Here is a 20,494-nt window from a genome sequence, read left to right on the forward strand (position 1 = left end):
TAACTACCCTGTTATTCTTACAGATAGCTGAGATCTTACAAGTTTGTTTCTCAATTTCCCTCTGACTATTGGGGGGTCTATAATACGATCCCAATAAGGTGATCATCCCTTTCTTATTTCTCAGTTCCACCCAAATAACTTCCCTGGATGTATTTCTGGGAATATCCTCCCTTAGCACAACTGTAATGCTATCCCTTATCAAAAATGCCACTCCCCCTCCTCTCTTGCCTCCCTTTCTATCCTTCCTGTAGCATTTGTATCCTGGAACATTAAGCTGCCAGTCCTCCCATCCCTGAGCCATGTTTCCATAATTGCTATGATATCCCAGTCCCATGTTCCTAACTATGCCCTGAGTTCATCTGCCTTGCATTGAAATAAATGCAGTTCAATTTATTAGTCCTACCTTGTCCCTGCCTGCCCTGACTATCTGACTCACTTCTGTTCTCAGCTGTACCTGTCTCAGATCGATCTCTTTCCTCACACCTCTCCCTGGGTCCCATCCCCCCACTTTACTAGTTTAAATCCTCCCATGCAGTTCTAGCAAATTTCCCTGCCAGTATATTCATCCCCTTCCAATTTAGGTGCAATCCGTCCTTCTTGTACAGGTCACTTCTACCCCAAAAGAGATTCCAATGATCCAAAAATGTGAATCCTTCTCCCATACACCAACTCCTGTGAGGCATGATCTCCCACCCACAAAGCCATGCTGACTACTCCTAATCAAACCTTGTCTTTCCAAATGCATGTATACCTTATCTCTCAGAATCTTCTCAAGTGACTTACCTACCACAGATGTTAGGCTTACTAGTTTACAGTTCCCAGGATTTTCTTTGCAGTCCTTCTTGAATAATGGCATAATAATTCGCTACCCGCTGGCCTTCCAGGGCCTCACCTGTGGCTAATGATGATTCAAAAATATCAGCCAGGGCCTCTGCAATTTATTCTCTAGCCTCTTGTAGTGTGGTTGGATTTATGTGGTCAGGACCAAGAAATTTAACCACCTTCAGACATTCTAATAGGTCTGACACCTCCTCTACTGTAATGCAGACCAAGATAGGACCCACTAACTTCCTCAAGTTCCCAAGTCTTCATGTTTTTCTCCACAGTAAACACAGAGGAGAAATATTTATTGAGGACCTCGCCCATCCCCTGTGGTTCTACACATACTTTGGTCGTTGAGGGGGCCTATTCTCTCTCTCTAGTTATTCTTTCTCCTTTAATATACTTAAAAAACTTCTTCGGATTCACCCTAATCTTCTTAGCCCCCTTTTCATCCTCCTGATTTCTTTCTTCAGTGTTGACAGTATTTGTTCTGATGCCTAGTTGGCAGTGTTTCTATTGAGGTATATTTGATAGTATTTCTATTCATGCCTGGTTGGTGGTGTTTGTATTGAGGCTTAGTTAGTCAGTGTTCCTCTGAATCCAAGATGGCCATGTTTCAATGTTTTAATTGATCCAGACTGGTCAGCTAGGTAATCTGCCCTTGTAAAACACTGTCTGGACACTCACCGGAAAGTGCCAAATTGCAGCCACAGTCTTTCTGGGACTGACACGTATTGCCACAAAGCCGATAGATATAGAGAGAAGATTCAGGATGTGTCCCAGAATGTGGGATGGAAAACCAAATCTAAATGTAACACAGTTTAACAGATTTCAAATAATTCACAAATGGAAATCCCATTTATTCCCCAATAGTAGCAGTCTACAGTTCATAAAAAAATCTAGGAAAATGTTGTTTTCTTATCATATCTATAGATTGCCTTAGCTGCTTCTTTTCAGTTTTGGTCCCGTGAGCTGTGAAGCTTTTCATAGCCAGCAAAGATTTTTAACCAAACACCCCTAGTCTGGAAGCATTGAAACCCTTTCACTCTACTAATATATTTGCTTAACTGCCCTAAACAGACTTATTTTTCTATTCTTGTGTCTGACACCAATCAGATCTCTTTTGAAATGAATTCAAAAACCTTTTAACTGAACCTAAAACAAAACTTGTTCACCTTAGCTTCTACTAAGCTAAAGGCTGAGTGTAGTTTTTTTTCTTTCCTATGTAAACACCACAATATAAATACTTGAAGTTCTTGTGGCACAGTGGTAGTGTCCCTATTTCTGAACCAGGAGATGTGTTTAAGTCCCACCTACTCCAGTGCTGTATCATAACATTTCTGAACAAATTGATTAGGAAGTATTTACAAATAAACTTCCTTTAACATCCCTGGAGGCCCATGTTCATTTAGTCTTTTAGACAAACTAGTTTAAGTCATAGCTCTGAAAAGAATGACCTAGTTAATTATTAAATTCCTTCATACAAATATTCCAAACTGATATGCCACTAGTTTAAAATCCAAACTCTAAAAGAATTGATGTTATAACATATCACACACCTTTCATCACAAGTGTTACATTGGGGCCTGGTTTGTCAGTGATTAGACTGCATTAACAGTTCATCTTTCAAATCTGGTTTGACTCTTCAGTTCTGAAGAAATGTCTTTGGATTTGCAATGTAAACTCTGTTTCTCTCTGCTGGGATACTGCCAGACCTGTTGAGTTTCTCCAGAATTATCTATAATTGTTCCTCTGCTAGGAAACCGAAACTAAGGCAGCTTATTTCAATTTGGTGAGACTGCATCTGGAATATTATGTACAGATCTGATCACTGTATTTACAGAAGAGTGCTAATGCATTACAAGCAGTTCAAAGACGGTTTACTGGACTAATACGTAGAATTAATGTTTTATTTTATGAGGAAAGATTAGGCACCCTTGGCTTGTATTCTCTGGAGTTTAGAAGAGTCAATGATGACTTAAGTAAAACATATAAGATCTTGAGGGGGCGTAAAACATATAAGATCTTGAGGAGGCCTGACCAAGCGCTTGTGGAAAGGATGTTTCCTCTTGTGGAAGAACCCAGAACTAAGTTTAAAAATAAGGGGTCGCTGATATAAAACGAAGATGAGGAAACATTCCCTTCCTCAAAAGGCAGTGGATACAGAATCTTTAAACATTTTTAAGGCAGATATAAATTTTTAATGGCCATAGAAAAATTATCAGGAAATATACTGGAATGTAGGGTTGAGGTTAGCTATGATCTTATTGAATGATAGAATAGGCTGAAAGGTTTGAATGGCCCACTCATGTTTCTTGTTTCTATGACTTGGGGATGCGAAGCTTTTACTTCAAGGTAGTAGGTCGAGATTGATCAATGATTTAAATGTGCAAATAGCCAATGCCTGGAGCTCAGTGTCCCTCAGCCTTGTTCCTCCTGTAACTGTTTGCTCCAATTTCTGCCTCTCATATCATCCCACAGGCTACAGAGTCCAGCAAAACAGCCATGAGGAGCCAGAACAAAATAGTCTCCCCCATTTGACAGTGCGGTAAAGCTGAGTAAATCAGATGGCAGTCTGTCAGCACAATTAAGGCATTTGCCTCTGGTTTATTTAGCAGCAGCTGTCACCAGGCTGTAAACTGGGAGATATGCCAAGCTGGTGAGTGTGATGCCAGCCTTGGCTACCTGTGATTGCCAGCCCCAGGAACAGTTGAGGGAGTGAAGCTACCGTGTCAATCTCTCTCACGGACTCTGTCTGAACATCACCTGATATGGCTTTCAGCTGTGCGGAAGCCTTCAACCGTGCCTTTGTTGTCGTTGGATTGACTATCCCAATGTTCTCCTGTCTGGCCTTCCATTCTCCAGAAACTTGAGTCCATCCAAATCTCTGCTGCCCAGATTCTGACTCACTGCAAGTTCTATTTATCCCATGCTCTCTTACCTACACTGGGCTCCTAGTCCAGCTACAACTTAAATTTTAAATTCTCATCCTTGTTTCTAGCTTCCTCAGGAACTCACCCTTCCCTAACTCTTTAATCTCCTTCAGTCTCTCAACTGACCAAGGTATCTGTGTTCCTTTAATTCTGGTCCCTTGAGCATCCACATTTTCCAGTGTTTCACTATTGAAGCTTGCAGCTTCAGCAGCTCTCAGCTTTGAAACTCTCTCTCTAAATCTGTCTGTCTCTTCACCTCTCCCTCTGTCTCTAACTTTAAGATCCTCCTTAAAACCTGCCTCTTTGACCTGAAGTCCTGTCCCAATATCTACTTATATGGTTTAGGGTCAAATCTAGTTTAACTTGCATGCATTTAATGCCTTGAAATGTTTCAATGGGCTAAAGGTGCTACATAAATGTATGCTGTTGTTGTTAAACACAATACAGGCTATGGAGGTTTTGCAGTATGCACTTGAGGGAATTGGTGGGATGGAAATTGTTGACATTAGGGATGCTGTTAAATGAGCCATTATCTATTTTTTCTTGCTAGAGAAATTAATTGACAGGTCAAATAATTGACTATTATCTTTTATATTGTCTCATGACCATTAACGCAACTTTGAAATTGTGAGAGTCTGTCTGATCCCCTGACCCATTAATTGGGGAGGACCTCATCATGTCAGATTGGTAACTCAAATGAAGCTGCAGTTTGCACTGTGGTAATACACAACCATCTGTTGTGGAGGGTAGTGCTAACAATTGGTTGAACATGGGTTCCAGATCAGCGATGCTTGGATTCCCAGGGGATGAAACACGTCCATTGTACACAGTTTCAATGGTTCAAGCCTCTCCATTGACACTACTTGTACATTTGGTTGTACTGCTTCAGGAAGTACACTGACCCAGACTGTTTGATGATGGGGTGCATCACTGCATTACTTTAGTTATTGATCTTGTGTAGGTAGAATTGAGGCACTTGTTAAATCCCCTCAAACATGGAATGTTGACTTCATTAGTAATTACACAGACCAGAAACTCTTCAAAACCAACCCCTTGATCATCATTACTAGCAAAATTGACTCTATTGAAAGAGGATTGTCAATTGAAAGGAGGAGCACCTTACTGAAAAGTGTAAACCCCTCTTTCCTGTTTCCTGACCCACTTAGTGCTACATGCATCTCACTGAAACAAAATCTTTGCCACTGGGATGTGACGGTATAACAATAATTACTCACTTTGTCCTTGCAAAATGACTACATATGGCATCTTTTTACAGAGGCTTTGCAGCACAGAAGCAGGTCATTTGGCTCAATATGTCCATTCTGTTCTCTGTGGTCCTTAAGGTCGTCTTGCCACTTTTTGCTGGATAAGGTCCCTCCTGAAAAGCAGCTATGCGATTGTTGTGATGACTCTCTCCAATATTTATCTCTGGATAGGAATACTGTGGTGCCACCTTGGTTCCATACACACACACACACATCGCCTTGTTTCGAGAAGACTGTTACAGGTTGTTCTGCTATAACGTACATTTCTGCTATAATGTGTGTTTCATTGACATGATTGACGAATTGGGGACGCTTTCTAAAGCACAAACTTTGAAAACATGTGGCTGTAATGTGATTAAATTGTGAACACTTTAAACGCTGCTTCTAAAGCGTGACTTATCTATAATGTGGGGTTGCACAAGGACACAATCATTGCATTGTAGAAGAACTACCTGCAAGCATTCAAAAGTGATTCAACCTGAGGTCTAACCTGGCTTTCTCTTGCACAAGGATCTCAGTGAGTCTCTCTTTCATCGCACCCCTTCCCCCCCCCGGCCATCCCAAGGATGCCCATCCTTATCCTGCAATTGTCTGACAAACCCACTCCCACACTCACCCTCAGTAGAAGTGGTGGGGTTGCAAACCCATTGTGCTTTTCTAACTGTGCAGGTCCTGCAACCAATCATGGACTTAGTCTGCCTGAGTGAGCCAGCCAATCCCTGTAATTATGTCTAAGTGAGACAGCCAATCGCTGTGCAATTATGCTAAGAGGCAGGTTGAGGTGACCAATGGCAGGAGAGAATGAAAACCTAGGATTCTGAATGAGCCCTATGGTCCAGTAAAATTAAAGATCTAATTGTTCCGTTACAATGTTTCCAATGGTGTTGAGACGTCATCATTGGCAAACACTTTATGATTGTCCATCTATTAAATTCTGTGTCACTGGTCATGGCTGATGAGCCCAATTCTAGAACTGCATCTCCAACTATTATCTACCTAGTTATGAATACAATGGATTGGTAAGCAAGGATAGCCTGGCACAGAATCTGTTGTTTTCTGAAAGGAATGCCAAACTTTTACTACCCTCAGAGCATAAAGTTGCTTCCTAATTGCAACCTGAAAGGTAAGCTCTAATTTACACCTTAACCTAGACTTTGTAAACAGCAGAGGCTCTCCTCCATTTACTCTAACATATTGTGAAAACTGTGAATAAATCACCCCTGATCTTCTAAATCTCAGCAATATTCTCAAAGGTTAAATTCAAGGGGTTCTTCAGGAGCCTTACTTTCTTCTGGAGGGCACAGTGAAAGATGAAGATGAACATTCCCTGGAATGCATTGAATGTTGTGAAGAGATAGGCCATCACCATGGATTCCTCATTGATAAACATCAGGCCAAATGCCCAGGTGAGACCCAGCAGGAAAAGGAGAGCGATAGCACCCAAAGCCCAGGACCTAAAAGACAACACAAAGAATTATCGGTTAGTTTCTGCATATCAACCACATGGAGAGGGAGAGAAAACTTCAAGGGACTTAAAGGGAAAGTGGCTACAGTTTTGGTGAGAATAGCAAATAGACAAACTCGCCTGTAAATATTGTTATTTTAGAACCCATACTGTGTGGAAACAGGCTCTTTGGCCCAACAAGTCCACATCGACCCTCCGAAGACTGTCCCACCCAGATCCATTCTCTCTACATTTAACCCTGACTCATGCACCTAACCTATACATCCCTGAACACTATGGGCAATTTAGCACTGCCAATTCACCTAACCTGCACATATTTGGATTGTGGAAGGAAACCGGAGCACTCAGAGGAAACCATGCAGACACGAGGAGAATGTGCAAACCCCACACAGACAATTGTCCAAAGCTGGAATTGAACCCAGGTCCCTGGTGCTGACCACTGAGCTACCGTGCTACCCCCCAAAGCTGCTTGACTCCAAAAGGTATACTAACACCAGAGTCCTGCCTTGTAAACATGGATTTATTTTGGCGAATTGCACTTAAAGGGGTTAGATCCCAGACTGAAATGTAGGAGTTAGCTAGTGACATTCCTAATTGTTAGCCTCCCTTCCTTTTTAGTACACTTCCAGTTATCAAGGAAAGGCATGAATGACGACGAATTCTGTAAATCTAAATGTGAAAGGATAGCTGAATGGATGACAGAGTAAACTCCTGCAGCAGGTCAACAAGGGATAAAACAATGTGCCCAGTTTTGAGATGCCAGTCACATCCTTTCTTGGAGAGTTGGATACTCACCCCAAGGGCAAGTCCTTCCTTATGGCATTATTAATCCTGCTTTAGATATTTTCCCATTTTCCCATTTAAACGTACCCATACGGGGAGAATGCGGGTAAGTGGAGTTGAAATGCCCATCAGCCATGATTGAATGGCAGAGTGGACTCGATGGGCCGAACGGCCTTACTTCCGCTCCTATGTCTTATGGTCTTATACATGCATGAGTTGGGTGCAGGAATAGGTCATTTGGTCCCTTGAGTCCACCATTCATTTAAGATTATGGATAATCTGATGTAGCCTTAACTCCAGTTTCCTTTCTCTGCCCCCATAACACAGGTTGGACAAAAATTTGTTTAACTCAGCTTTAAATATGTTCAATAACCAGCCTCTACTGCTCTCAGGGGTGGGGAGAAGAATCCCACAGACCAATGACCCTCTGAAAAAGAAATTGCTCTTAATTTCTGTCTTAAATGAAAGACCTCTTATCCTGAAACTAATTTTCCTTGTTCTAGACTCTCCCAAGAGAGGAGACATACTGTCAGTACCTTACCTTCCCAGGTCCTGCAGATTCTTATATGTTTCAATAAAATTGCCTCCCATTCTTCTAAAAGATAATGTGTAGACACAAATTACCAAACCTTGCATCTAAGACAATGCCTCCATCTCCAGAACTGAGTGAACACTTTGACATTACAATTAAAGGTGACCAAAAGCCTCAATCAGTTTTGTTCAATGCCCCCTTACTGGACCCTGTCTGTATAACAGCAGGGCTGAAAATATGTTGCTGGAAAAGCGCAGCAGGTCAGGCAGCATCCAAGGATCAGGAGAATCGACGTTTCGGACATGAGCTTCAGGAATGGCTCATGCCCGAAACGTCGATTCCCCTGCTCCTTGGATGCTGCCTGACCTGCTGCGCTTTTCCAGCAACACATTTTCAGCTCTGATCTCCAGCATCTGAGGTCCTCACTTTCTCCTGTATAACAGCAGGCTCATGGCTACATTTTGACTTTGTGTGATATTGTAAACTTGGTGAAAATGAGTTCACAACCACTGAATTAGCATCTCTCCCATCGTTAATTCCACTGACATCAGCCAGAGCTTACTGGGAAGCATCTTACTTCTGAGTCAAGGGATTGTGGGTTCAAGTCACACATGATCCTGACTTGCAAATATATCGCCATTCCTTCAACGTCAATGGGTCAAAATCCTTGAACACCCTCCCTACAACAACACTGTGGGGGGTATCTGCACCCTGTGAACTGCAGTGGTTAAAAACGGTGGCTTACCACCACCTTAAGGGCAATTAGGAATGGGCAATAAATGAATGAATAGAAAGTGTCCCAAAGCAAAGACTCGAGCACAAAATCCAGCTGACCCTCTTAGTGCAATACAAAAGCAATGTTTCCTGGTGGGGATGCTGCATTTCAGCTGAGATCTGCCCTCTTAGGTTTCTATAAATGTTTATATCACAATGGTGCTTTAAAGATTCTGGGATAATCATCTGGTGTTCTGGCAATACTTATTCCTTAACTAATCCCAACCAAAACAGATTATCTCATCATATTGCCCTTAGAGGGAGCTTGCTGTGTGCAAATTGGCTGCCATGTTGCATGCTTTACAACAGTACCTACATTTGAATAGATATTTCATTTGATATTTCAGAATGGCCTGAAAAGATTTTCTTCCATTTTAAGTTTAGTTTTAGTATACAGACCTGGAAATGTCTTTCAATTTAGCAGAGAAGAAATTCAGGTGTAAGAAAGGGATCTGTGTAATGAGGTCAGATAAACATGGCTTTACAAGAGTTGTCACCCAATGTTGATAGACTCACACCACATGGATAACTAGATCAAGTCCATATTGCAGCTGACGTCCCATGGCTGGTAATGGTGACCAAGAGTAGAAGTAGGGTAAATACTACATCATTTCTATTTTTATTTCTTCTTAAATGGGATGTGGCCATCACTGGAAAAGCAAACATTTGTTTCCTATTCATATTTGCCCCTGAGCTGATTTGCTGTCTAGGAAGTTTCTCGGGCAGTCACCCATGTTGTTGATGTCACACGTAGGCCAGGCTAGGTAAGGATGACAGATTTTCTTCCTTAAAGGATCACATTTTTATGTCTCTGTGCTTTGTTAAGGGGCTCAAAACTGCTCACAGTATTCCAGCTATGGTCCGACTTGGTATAGTTTTAGCAAAGCCTCCTTACTACTAAACTCCATTCCCTTTGGAATAAAGGCCAACATTCCATTTGCCTTCCCTATTTCCAGCTGAACTTGGATGTAGACATTCTCTTCCTGTCTCGCTCTGGATATGTTATCCACGTTGATGGCCTGCAATGCTGCCATATCCTTTTGCTTTGTAAGCCTAGTTTCCACTCTCCCAAACTCTGTCCTCCAATTAGTTGGTGTAACTAAGTTGTATACATAGTGTTCATAGTTTTGAATTTAATCACAGCTGTTCAGTCATTATGGCTTGCAGTTATTTTGTTCAGGTTTGTACAATTAAGATTTTTATTGAGGTTTACATTCATCCTGCCATTTATTGACTCACCCTTGGTTTTTCCATGCATCTTTCAAAACGTATGGACTACAAAGCCAGATTCTAATCAATATCTGGCTTGTTCAGTACTCTCATATTTGGGAATAAAACAAAACACTGAATTTGCTTCCCACCCTTTCAACTAATGCACCAGAGCCAATTTCCTCATCTCTCTCCTCTATTTGTTTTGCTGATTACAATAAACCCATGACCTCTAGTTATGGGCACTCCTGTCTGTGGATCCTCCTAACTTCTCAGGAAAATCTTTATAGTTTGATCTCCTCTGTTCAATCACCCCTTAAACTTGCATTTCTCAAAAGGGGTCATCTACTGTTTGATTAGTCTATCTACATAACCAAAGTCCTTTATCTTTGGTGCCAATCTTTTCTGCACCCTCTCCAAGGCTTTGACAGTCTTCTTAAAGTTTGATGCCCTTGGACAGAATACACTCTCCGACATATTTCTGTGTTTTCTGAGTCTTTTAGCCAACAATGACTCACACACCAGAGACAGCAAGGAACGCTGCAATCATTAATACCACACAAAGGAAAGGTGCAGCTGACAGGGTCAGACAATAGGCGGGCAATAGCTGCACTAGGTTTGACATTGTAATACTAGATCTTACTTGAGAAATGGTTTGTTGTCCTCATATCTACAGAAGCAAAGAAAAGAGGTTCCATTAGAATAAGTGCCAGTTGCGGGAGATCACATCAACACTTTCACAATGGCTCTGTGTAACCCAAGTCCCAGCAGCCAGCACCCAACTCAAGGAAACTGAACTGTTATGAACTCCAAAACTTAACATCTGGCCAACTCCATTACAAATGACTGTTCTTGTGTTACAGATCAGTTTATGGGAGGTTTGGAAGGAGGGTGTGCCCTGCAATATTTTACACGTACAGGTGAAGGCACTTGCAATTCCTGAGGATAGCCACTATGGGAGAAAAGGACATAAATGACTCTCAGTGGCAATGAGCTCATCTGTACCCATAATGACAAATAGGGCACATGTGTGATAGGATGTGCAGTGCTAACGTCATTTTCAATACAGATTGCAGCCCAAAAACAGGCCATTCAGCCTGACATTTCCTTGCTGGTGTTTATACTCCCAACTGGCTTCACTTCACCCTTCCCTTCTATGCTTTTCTCTCTTGTACAATTATCAAGCTTCCCCTTAAATATATCTATGTTAATCACCTCCATCCCCATGACAGTGACAGTTATCCTAAATTCCATACTGGGTTTATTAATAACTATCTTATGCTTGTACTAGTTTTGGTTGCCCAATGTTCACATTTCCCTGACAAACACTTTCACCAGGTCCTCGAGAGAGAGACTACTGCCATGTCAAAATCAAGGGATATGCAGAAACTGGCAGATAATTAGCACTGGGGGAGGAGATTTGGGGTCACAGTCCATAAGGTAAACAGTTGCGGTGGCACAATCCCCAAGTTACACAGACTCGGAGCTCTGCAGTCTCCTGGAAGTTTTAACAGTATTTACATCGTACTGTCATACAACACAAACCGGAGGTCATTCAGCCTATCCTGCCTGTGCCAGCTATTTGAAGGGGTGATCCACAAGTTCCCTGCAATTACTTTTTTCCAATTCGAATATTTATCCATTATACAAGTTCCTATTAAATATGTTACCTCCCCCTCCTGTTATGTTCTTTCAGGATATCAAGTTCCAGATTAACTCAGTGTGTGAATCTCTCAATTTTCATTTCCCCACTGGTTCTTTTACAAAGGATCTTAAATCTTCCGGTAACTGACTGTTCTGTTGGTGAAAACTAATTGTTTTGTTGCTGCCATGAAAACCTCCCAATTAAATCCTCCCTTCATCTCTACTTGAAGAAGCATGATCCCAGTTTTTGCAGCCTTTCCACATTATTGATATCCCATCACCTAGTACCATCCCCATGGCCTTGACATCCAGCCCAGATTTGGCCACAGTAGTTCAGTGATGGTCTAACCAGTGATTTATGAACTTTTCATGGAACAAGGTTAAGGATGTGTAGTTTAGGAAATATGACAGTGTGAAAAACACAAGATTAAGGCTGATAAGTCCCCCAGAGAGCTGGGTCCTTGGAGGGATGCTTAATCTCCAGGATGCAAAGCAAAAGAACTATGCAATCCCTGGATAAGAGCAGCCCTTTCAGTGCAGTTTATTCTATGCTGCTCTGTCCTGGGCATTGTTTAAAGGTCTGCCCAGGGCAAGTTAGCACAAGTGACCATGGATTGACCAGCTTACTACAAACACACTGCTCTTTAACTTTGCACATCTGGATTCAGATTCAGCTCAGCAATACATAAAAAAATTAATTATGGGGAATTTGTGCAGTTTTAATCCAAAGTACTGTCAATATCGCTGCTGGGAGGAATGTCACACAGGCATAACTAGAAGATTCCTCTCCTGAAATTAGGGTCAGAAATAATAAGGATGATCTAGAGGGAGCTTTACTTTGTACCCAACCCTGTGCTGTGCATGCCCTGGGAATGTTTTGATAGATACAGTGTAGGGGAAGCTTGACTCTGTATCTAACCTCATGCTGTCCCTCTGCTGGGAGGGTTTGACGGGAATAATGTAGAGTAGACTTCACTTTTAGTTTAAAAGAGTAGACGGAGCTTTACTCCATCTCTATACATGTGCTGTCCCTGTCCTGTGAGTATGACATAAGAAATAGATAAATTTCATACAACACATGTTTGTGAACATTTTTAAAAAAAGTACAGCATTCAATGAGAATCAGACAAATTACAAAGTTCAACAATTTAAGATTGGATGTGAAATTTTCTTGGAATTATTAGTTTTTTTTTATTAAAACAATAGATCAAACCTCAGTACTGTCCAAATGATGATATTTTTCCATTTCATGTATTCATAGGGGAGTATTGTGGCATTGAGGTGCCATACAATTTAATTATTTCCTATTAATCAAACAGACCTGTGCAACTGGAGCTTGACTGAAGAAGCCCTCAAAGCATGTACCTGAACCATGAGACACCTATGTGTCCAAGTACTGGCTCTCAACAATGAAAGCGAGACTTACAGAAAGCCCAGGTACATAATAATCCTGGAGAATTAACAGAGCCAAACACAACACTGGCCTGTGTCCTCCATGATGACAGCATTTACCCTCAATGAGATGCACGCTTGCAACCCACCGAAGTTTCCTTGGTTTCGTAGGTCCAGATCTGTATCTGGCCCAGTTTCTGATCTGTGGTATATTGGGCATTTACTGGGTATTGACATCACACCTCCAGGTATCACTGAGTCATGTATTCAGGCATTAATTGATCACATATCCTGGTATAATTGGATCACATGTATGACATTTCTGGGCCACATGTCCAGCTATATCTATATTGTCCGTCTGGGTGTACCAAAACTCTAGAGGTCCTTTTCAAATTGTCCTGTGACAGCACCTTCCCATATGCCTCAAGGAGGCAACTCACCATCGTATTCACACAATATTTGAATGGGTTTGCGAGAGGGGGGAACCATTGAACTTATGCAAGGCTGAGTTAGATAGTATTTTGATCAACCTCTGAGCCAAGTGAGGAGGAGACAAGGAAGTGGAGTTGAGGTCACAATCAGTTTGGCCCTGATCCTTTAGATTAGCGGAACAGGGTTGAAGGGCTGAATGGCCTTTTCCTGCTCATAGGTCCTTGCTTTCTGTGAAGTGACTTTGTCAGCAAATTGACTCTATTTTATTTATCAATCAATCTGCATTTTGAGGGCGACTGATTGGCTAAACTTGCCTGAGCTAAATACGTTGCTGCACATAATTCTGTAAAACTCTCAGTCCAGAAAAATAAAGAGAAAGTCAGTTAAATCTGGGACACTATCAATGTTGAGTCCAACACTTCCAATGCCAAACCCTTGAGGGATCTACCTATTATACAAGGTAATGAGGATAAACTGGAATTTGTCTCCTTGGAATCACAGAATCCTTACAGTGTGGAAGTAGGCCATTTGGCACTTTTGAGTCCACACTGCCCTTCCGAAGAGTATCCTACTCAGACCCACCCCTCTACCTTAACCCTGTAATGTTGCATTTCCCATGGCTGATCCACCTAGCCTGCACAACCCAGAAGCTATGGGGCAAACTAGCATCGCCAATCCACCTAACCTGCACATATTTGGACTGTGGGAGGAAACCGGAGTACTCAGAGGAAACCCACACAGACAAGGGGAGAACATGCAAACTCCACATGGACAGTCACCTGAGGCTGGAATCAAAACCCGGGTGCTGTGAGGAAGCAACACTATTAGTGGAAAGTTACAAAAACATTTAACAGAGATATTTAAAATTACTTGGGGATGTGTTAGAATAGAGAGTGGGAAACTGTTTCCACTGACAGAAACGTTGGTAATGAAAGGAGACTGATTTAAGATAATTAGCTAAAGAACCAGAGGGGATGTGAGGCAAAAATTGTTTTAGGTTATGTTGTTCTGAAAAGGGCAGTAGATCAACTTTAATTGTAACTTTCAAAATGGCCATTGGAGATATGCTTGAGAAGGAGAAAGAAAAGATAAAGCTGTAGGAAGTGAGCAAGAGAATTTCAAAGAGCTGACACAGACTAGATGGACTAAATGGCCTGCTCTGTGCAGCATGATTCTTAAATGATGTCCCACAGTTTAAAGAGGTAAAGGCCCATTGGGTTACACAGACACATCCAGCACAGAATATTCATAAAAAGCAGCAATGCAGTGAAATGTTAAAATCTGCATACAGCAACACATCAGCATCAGTGTTCACTCAATCAATAAGCACTGCCAAGCACGCGAGCAGTCCAACCTGGGGCTTCTTCACCTGTACACTCTTTAAGGCTTTTTGAAAAAAAACTTTTATTTCCAATTCCTATCTTCACCACTAACTGATCAAATCTTCACACAGCCCTGGAAGAAATGAGGGCCCGCTCGTTTCCTCACTCACTGATCAGTGTACACATTCTCCAGTGTGTGCATACATTCACGTGTGTAAACACACATTCACACGCACATGTTCACAAACATGCACACGTGCACACACATGCCTAATCAGTGGGACATTTATAATAAATAGCGGTTCCCTCCACAATGATGGATATGATTGGAGTGGAGGGGTTCTCATTGTCAGTGTGGAGTAACTGTGAAAAGAGATATATTCTAGTAGTTTCATTCTTTTGGGTGGGATATGTTATCATTGGTAAAGTCTGCGTTTTTTGTCCATTTATAATTGCTTTTCAGTGTTTTTTAAAAAATTGTTCATTCATATGTTGAGGGCTTACTGGATCCCCTCAGAAGGCGGTGAAGAGTCAATCACATTGTTGTGGGTCTGAAGTCACATGTAGGTCAGACCAGGTAAATACGTCAATGATATTAGTGAACATGATGGGATTTTACAACAATTGTTGATAGGTGCTGAGACTAGCTTGATTTTCCATGTTGTGTACAAGTCTGAAAGGGTTACTACTGAGGAGTGCCATAATCACGATGAATTATGTTGATGTCATCCCGACAAGTGAGCAGAACAACTTAGGATCTTGGTGGCGGTGGGATGGGGAACGGGGATTTGGGAGGGGGTGTCATCTGACCCTCCTCAAAGTCTCTGTAACACTGTCAATCATAACAATGCAACCTATAACATTTTTTAAACTCTTACTTGAAATGTGAGCATTACTGGCAAGACGAGTGTTTGTTGTAACATTCAGAATACCTTAATTGAAGTGGGAATTGTTTATTAAAGACAGGGAGCAGAACTCATATGACGAAGATGTAGGAAGAATGTAGGATTCCTCCACATTATCCATGAATAGCAGGAATCTAATTAACCTGGGCAGCGTGGCAATCTTGCCTTTTCACCACGAGAAGACAGAAAATCTGCATTTTAGCTGTAAAACACAGGAGAATCCTCCAGTTCCATGGCTCAGAGCAGTAGAAATGCTACTGCTACGAAACAAAAGTTTCTCAAAAACAAAAGCAAGCAAAATATATGATCACATTCAGAAGAAATGGCATCAGAAATGATATTGCAAGGAAGACTTCATTTCAGAGATTGGTCAAATAGAAAACGGAATTGGACATCTCTGAGAAAACAATTTCTGACATACCAGAGAGCTTCCAAATTGACTTTTGAAGATGTACCAGAAGCCTTTGACAATTACTTCAACTAAGAACTAATATCATTTTGAAAAAGCAAGTGTTCATAGAGTTCAGTAACCAGGTGATTTAATTTAATGATCCCTACAGATTATGGAAAAGTATGACTTCACTGGCAATGCAATTGCTGAGGGTGAACGAGAGAATCGAAACCTATTGGCAAATTGAAATAAAAATTTGCTTGCTTCAACACAGATCCATTTTTCTCTGATCAACATGTTCAGAGATATTATTGACACAACTCTGGAGCAAATGGGAATTGAACCTGAGTGTAGGGACTTTATTCCTCAACACAGGCAGATTGTGAATTAAAAACTGCTGACACAGATTGAGGATGTGTGCATACAGTTGCATGAAAGACACCACTGAGAAGATGACAAATGCCAAATGATTCAGGCCCACTGTGGGGCAGAAACTGCCTAAGTAGGGGAGGCATCCTCTGCAAAGGAAGTCCAAGAGATTAAAGGTTTAAAATGATCTACAGACCTTTGTCTGGAGAGAATCTAAGGCAATAGCTTTCTACCCAGCAAACTATCAACATTACAACTCCAAAGAGAATGGGTTTGGAGAGAATAGTGAGTGCTCCAGATTGGCTGCATTTATAAAGCTAGCGACTGTGGGGAAATGAGGTAGTGGTAGATGTAATTAATAGTAATAATGGAAAGAAGAGTTAGGGCAGGTGACTTGGAGGTGCTGGTGCTGGACTGGGGTGGACAAAGTTAAAAATCACAAAACACCAGATTATAGTCCAGCTGATTTTTTTGGAAGCACTAGCTTTCCGAGCACCACTCCTTCATCAGGTTGTTGTTGAAGGAGCAGTGCTCTGAAAGCTAGTGCTTCCAAATAAACCTGTTGGACTATAACCTGGTGTTGTGTGATTCTTAGCTTTGGGCAAGTGATGTTGTGTAAGGGTCTGAAAGGGTCAATACTGAGGAATGCCATAAGCATCACCTATTATGATGGTGTCATACGAGCCTATAGGCAGAACAGCTTAGAACCTCGAAGGAGTGTGTTCTTCTTAAAGTCTTTGAAACAATGTCTATCAGTGTAGATATTTTCTACAGGAGCTGGGAGGTCATGTTGCAGCTGTACAGGACATTGGTTAGGCCACTGTTGGAATACTGTGAGCAATCTGGTCTCCTTCCTATCGGAAAGATGTTGTGAAAGGGTTCAGAAAAGATTTACAAGGATATTGCCTGGGTTGGAGAATTTGAGCAATAGGAAGAGGGTGAACAGGCTGGGGCTGTTTTCCCTGGAGTGTCGGAGGCTGAGGGGTGACCTTATAGAGGTTTACAAAATTATGAGGGGCATGGATAAGGTAAATAGGCAAAGTCTTTTCCCTGGGGTCGGGGAATCCAGAACTAGAGGGTATAGATTTAGGGTGAGAGGGGAAAGATATAAAAAAGACCTAAGGGGCAACTCTTTCACACAGAAGGTGGTACAGGTATGGAATGAGCTGCCAGAGGAAGTGGTGGAGGCTGGTACAATTGCAACATTTAAGAGGCATTTGGATGGTTACATGAATAGGAAGGGTTTGGAGGGATATGGGCCGGGTGCTGGCAGGTGGGACTAGATTGGGTTGGGATATCTGGTCAGCATGGATGGGTTGGACCAAAGGGTCTGTTTCCATGCTGTATACATCTCTATGACTCTATACTTCTGGAGAAGTCAGACCATCTGGTTCAAAGATAGGGATACTAGCACTGCACCACTGCATCGGTGGCCACTATGGGTGATTAACATCATAATGAAGGCTAGCTAGTTGCTAATGTGCAGTTAACAAAATCTCATTAATCACAAGAGACCCTTATAGTTGGACCAGGAAATGGCCAAGCCGGGATCTGTGGTTTTCGACAGGGAAAGAAGATGGTGGCAGCAAATTTCATCATCAGCAGCGAGTGGAAATGCCCATATAAAATTCCATATTGAATAACTGAATTTACATTCTACCAGCTGTCACGTCCTCAGAGTTTGGAGGCCTCAGGATTGCTAGTCAAGTGACACCAGCACACGGCCATCACCTTTTCACAAAGGGTACCAACATAGAGGTTTGACACCGGATTGAAATACCCAACCCTGTTTACCAGTGCCCATCATAGAGAGAAACATTTTTGTTAATTCAGAATGAACTCCAAGTGACTTCAGTCCCACACTATGCAGAGGCTTTTTGCACATTCAAAGATGATCCAGTAAGCCATTCAGTTGTCAAGAGCAGCCAGGGCTTGGGGATAAATGTGATCGTTTTTTCTCTTTCTTTATGTATGCTGTTGTTTCTCTCTATCTCTGCTGCTATGCCATTATCTGTTGTTTAGTATCTCTCTCTGTATTGTTATGTGTCTTGTCTGTCTGGATTCTGACAACTCTTGTATTTCCGCATTCTTTCTCTCAGTGATATGAGGTGCTGTTTTGAGCTAATTACCTTTACCTACCTAGTTTAACTAAGTTGTCTGCTGCTCATTGCACTAACTCTCAAGATTTCTGCAGTTGCCTGGGTGTATACACACGTTTCTACCCACACACTGGAACACAGGCACACACCAGCTCTTACATTCAGTCTTGCTCCATCCCTAGCATAATTTCCAATTGTCGGAGGTTAGGTAGGATCATGACATTGGGGTGCTGTTGGTTATATGATTGTGTAAGCTGGACACAACATGCCAGGATTCAGCCATTTAATGTCCATCGCTTAAAAATATGTTGCTGGAAAAGCGCAGCAGGTCAGGCAGCATCAAAGGAGCAGGAGAATCGACGTTTCGGGCATAAGCCCTTCATAAGTCCGTAACCAAGGACTGGGTGGGGATAATGGTGGATAGTTAAGACATCTTTGTATTACCCTGGATTTGGATCAAATAACAGGTGAACTATCCTGCCAGCGACTACAAAGTATCTGGGATAGATTAGATTAGATTACTTACAGCGTGGAAACAGACCCTTCAGCCCTACAAGTCCACACCGACCCTCCGAAGAGCAACCCACCCAGACCCATTCTCCTACATTTACCCCTTCACCTAACACTATGGGCAATTTAGCATGGCCAATTCACCTAACCTGCACACTTTTGGACTGTGGGAGGAAACCGGAGCACCCGGAGGAAACCCACGCAGACACAGGGAGAATATGCAAACTGGGATAAGACAACCATTATTCCTGGGATATTTACAACTACATCCAGGAAATTGGAAGCAAGTGGGAATAAGAAATTATTCAAGATTAGATAAACAAGGTTTATCTAAATAGGCAGTAGTTTGGTAAAACAGATAGAGGTTTGGCAAATTATAGAATCCCTACAGTGTGTGGAGATAGGCCATTTGGCCCAACAAGTCCACACTGATCTTCCAAAGACTATCCCACCCAGACCCATTCCCCTACCCTACTGCTCTACATTTCCCCTGACTAATGCACCTAACCGACACATCCCGGAGTACTGTGGGCAATCTAGCATGGCCAATTCACCTGGCCTGCACATCTTTTGGACTGTGGGAGGAAACCAGAGCACCTGCAGGAAACCCATGCAAACACTGAATGTGCAAATTCCACACAGATAGTCACCTGAGGATGGAATCGAACCTGGGTCCCTGATAAGCCAGGCAATGGTAAAATAGACAGGGGTTTAGTACTGTTAGCTGACACCAAGCACCATTCACCACCACACCCCCCCCCAACCCCACCCGAAGTCTCCAGTGGGGAGGTGGGCCTAGTTGAAACAGGACCTGGTGACTCCAGACAATCTCCAGCCAACAGACAAAGGAATTGGTGACGAGACGTATTGTGTCTAGAATCTACCAGGGAGCTTTGTTAACCAGCTGAAACTCTGTACCTCATCCACTGAGTGAAGAGTTCTTGATATGGTCTTATCAAATACAGAGAATTGTACAGAGGAGGATCTTAGATTTAGATTTAGATTACTTACAGTGTGGAAACAGGCCCTTTGGCCCAACAAGTCCATACCGACCCGCCGAAGCCCAACCCACCCAGACCCATTCCCCTACATTTATCCCTTCACCTAACACTATGGGCAATTTAGATGGCCAATTCACCTAACCTGCACATTTTTAGATTGTGGGAGGAAATCGGAGCACCCGGAGGAAACCCACGCAGACACGGGGAGAACGTGCAAACTCCACACAGAGAGTCGCCTGAGGCGGGAATTGAACCCGGATCTCTGGCGCTGTGAGGCAGCAGTGCTAGCCACTGTGCCGCCCAAAAAGGAAATCTTCATTAAACACATGAGGGAGAAAGCTGAGTGAGGAAATTAACAGTGGAGGAAGCCCACGTCGACAATAAGTTCTGGCTGGGTTGAATCACCTGTTTTTTGTGTTCTTGAGGTTTGTGTTATTCTATCAGTTTTATTAGTTTCTCTGCTAACTAAAAGCCTTAAGGAATCAAGATAGCCCCAGATACTTACAATTTTAAAAAAAGCCAGCCCTTGCAATTTCAAAACAGTTAGACTAACATACAACACATGCATGAAATATTAAAGTTCAGCATTAGCTCCAAATGCTTCATGTGTCTCTTGTTGCTTCACTAGCCTTTTTTTCTTGGTGCA

At 42.2% G+C, this 20,494-nt stretch overlaps 1 protein-coding gene across 17 annotated transcripts in view; it reads right to left on the minus strand.

The window, feature by feature from the left end:
• The window catches only part of LOC122552175 (adhesion G protein-coupled receptor L1-like), a 588,240-nt gene that overhangs the window by 27,778 nt on the left and 539,968 nt on the right, over positions 1–20,494 (minus strand). For 10 of the 17 annotated variants that reach the window (XM_043694724.1, XM_043694735.1, XM_043694723.1 and 7 more), the window contains 2 exons: positions 10,427–10,453; positions 6,306–6,474 (listed from right to left, as the gene is read on the minus strand). In XM_043694724.1, coding sequence (XP_043550659.1) covers positions 6,306–6,474; positions 10,427–10,453 — 196 coding nt within the window. The remainder of the gene's footprint in view (positions 1–6,305; positions 6,475–10,426; positions 10,454–20,494) is intronic. The other 7 variants (XM_043694732.1, XM_043694730.1, XM_043694734.1 and 4 more) reach the window with 1 other exon arrangement.

The sequence above is a fragment of the Chiloscyllium plagiosum genome, chromosome 8 (assembly GCF_004010195.1).
Source record: "Chiloscyllium plagiosum isolate BGI_BamShark_2017 chromosome 8, ASM401019v2, whole genome shotgun sequence".
Classification (NCBI taxonomy): Eukaryota; Metazoa; Chordata; class Chondrichthyes; order Orectolobiformes; family Hemiscylliidae; genus Chiloscyllium; species Chiloscyllium plagiosum.